General features: G+C 37.0%; 1 protein-coding gene across 3 annotated transcripts in view; it reads right to left on the bottom strand.

Moving 5' to 3' along the window:
- The window catches only part of LOC125038525 (integrin alpha-7-like), a 25,884-nt gene that overhangs the window by 15,988 nt on the left and 7,396 nt on the right, over positions 1–2,500 (bottom strand). The window contains exon 1 of one of the 3 annotated variants that reach the window (XM_047632024.1): positions 1,702–1,831. The exons of 1 other annotated variant lie outside the window; for it this stretch is intronic. In XM_047632024.1, coding sequence (XP_047487980.1) covers positions 1,702–1,729 — 28 coding nt within the window. In that variant the 5' untranslated portion in view covers positions 1,730–1,831. Of the gene's footprint in view, positions 1–1,690; positions 1,832–2,500 lie in introns of those variants that run through there. One more of the 3 variants, XM_047632025.1, reaches the window with a different exon arrangement.

Here is a 2,500-nt window from a genome sequence, read left to right as displayed (position 1 = left end):
ATGTGTGTATCCATATATTTATTTATCTATTTTTGTATTCGTATTGGGGATAGTATATGTACACAGTTCTTCTTATTGTCCCTTTTGCATTCTCTTTCCCTCTATCTATCTATTTATCTCTATATCTATCCCATTGCCCCCCTCCCTCCCTCCCTCCATCCCTCTCTCTCTCTCTCTCTCTCTCTCTCTCTCTCTCTCTCTCTCTCTCTCTCTCTCTCTCTCTCTCTCTCTCTCTGTCTCTCTCTCTCTCTCTCTCTCTCTCTCTTTCAATAAATCACTTTTTTTTCCCTTATCCTCATTCTTACTGTCACTCTTACACTTATCTCTCTCTTAACCTATGTGCTTATCTCCTTGAAAGTTGTCAGCGTGTATGTGCAGCTGTCAATCAGTCCCACTTAGTCTATCGGTTGCGCTTCTGTCATAAGGACTGTATTTTAAACATTCCCCAGCACGGGAATCTGCACTTTGGCCTGATGTGTTTTTCTTCACTAAATTTTTAGTTATTCTATCTCGCTGCTATTAAAGTTTATCATTCTCTCTCTCTCTCTCTCTCTCTCTCTCTCTCTCTCTCTCTCTCTCTCTCTCTCTCTCTCTCTCTCTCTCTCTCTCTCTCTCTCTCTCTCTCCATCTCTCACTCTCTCTCTCTCTCTCTCTCTCTCTCTCTCTCTCTCTCTCTCTCTCTCTCTCTCTCTCTCTCTCTCTCTCTCTCTGTGTGTGTGTGTGTGTGTGTGTGTGTGTGTGTGTGTGTAGAAGATGGCCCTCCAAGAAAGCCTGGAATCGTCACTACACAGGAAACCACCGATAAAAAACTGTACGTCACAGGGTTCTCTCCAAGAAAAGTATCGTTGTATCCGTACAAGCTTTCGATGACTTAGTTATCTGTGGCATAAATGAAAATTCCACAGAAAGGACACAGGAGGCATATGGCTAAAACTTCTGGACGCATCACTACAAACTCACTCTGGACGAATGCAAGAGGGGACACATAACAAAAAAAAAAAAAAAAAAAAAAATCATTGGAGGAGCAGACTTAAAATCAGATGGACGCAGGTCTTTAAATATCTAGAGAATGCGCTATATATATATATATATATATATATATATATATATATATTTATATATATGAATGGACGCATGCCTAAATATCACACAACAGGACGCACTTAATTCTCACACTGAATGGACACACGACTAAAAATCACACCTAGACGCATGACTAAATCTCACACCGGAAGGAAACACACCTAAAAAATTACACCCTAGAAGAACCCACTCAAACTCACAATTGATAAACGCATGGCTAAAAAGAGAGGAAAGTACTATAAACACAAACTAGGTGGATGCATGACAAGAAATCACACTAGAGGAAGGCACTATAAACTCATGATGAACGCAAGAAAACAAATGCTAGTGGAGGAGCACACTATAAACTCACATTAGAAGGACGCAGAGAAACGCACTATAAACTCACACTGAGTGGACGCATTACTAAAAAAATCACACTAGAGGAACGCACTATAAACTCATGATGAACGCATGAAAACAAATGCTAGTGGAGAAGCACACTATAAACTCACATTGGAAGGACGCATAACCATCAAGAAAAAAAAATCACCCCCAGAGAAACGCACTATAAACTCACACTGAATCGACGCATTACTAAAAAAAAAATCACACTAGAGGAACGCACTATAAACTCACACTGAATCGACGCATCACTACAATACATGACCCTCCTCGGTGATTATAACCCACGACTGGTCACATAAAAGGCGAGTGAGTGACTCCGGACGACACGCCTGTTGATGTCCGTTTCTTGCGTCACTTGGGTTTTCGACGCTCCACGCACCTGTTGTCGCGTTTTGTGAATGTGTGTGCGTGTTTGTGTGTGTGTGTGTGTGTGTGTGTGTGTGTGTGTGTGTGTGTATGTGTGTGTGTGTCTAATTCATTTATCGAGTTTCTTTTATTCAAACTTTTTATGTAATTGGGTTGTGCATTCTTTCTTCTTTGTTGACTATGTTAAGCATGATTTGAGAGTAGTATGTGTTTCAGTGTAATTCATACCCTTGATAAAATTATGCTTGTTTCTGTTATTTTTAGTGTTATCATTCTTAGTATTATTATTAATCTTTATCATTGCTACTACGATAACGCAGTACTACTATAAATACTACGTAAGTTATTATCATTACTATTACTAATATCATTGTTATTATCATTATCGGTATTATTGTTATAATTCTTATGATTATTGTTGCTGTTTTCTTGTTATTATTATCATCATTATTATCATAATTTTTATCATTATCATTATAATTATCATTATACTATTACTATTATAATAATTCCTATTATCACCATTACTTTGATCATTATCAATATTGTTATTATTATTATCATCATCATTATCATCTTCATCATCATTAATATTATTATCACTATCATTATTATCATCACTGTTATTATCATCATCATTATCATTATTATCATTATTATTGTT

Source organism: Penaeus chinensis, chromosome 25, assembly GCF_019202785.1.
Source record: "Penaeus chinensis breed Huanghai No. 1 chromosome 25, ASM1920278v2, whole genome shotgun sequence".
NCBI classification, from domain to species: Eukaryota; Metazoa; Arthropoda; class Malacostraca; order Decapoda; family Penaeidae; genus Penaeus; species Penaeus chinensis.
This window is presented reverse-complemented; position numbering and strand designations above follow the sequence as displayed.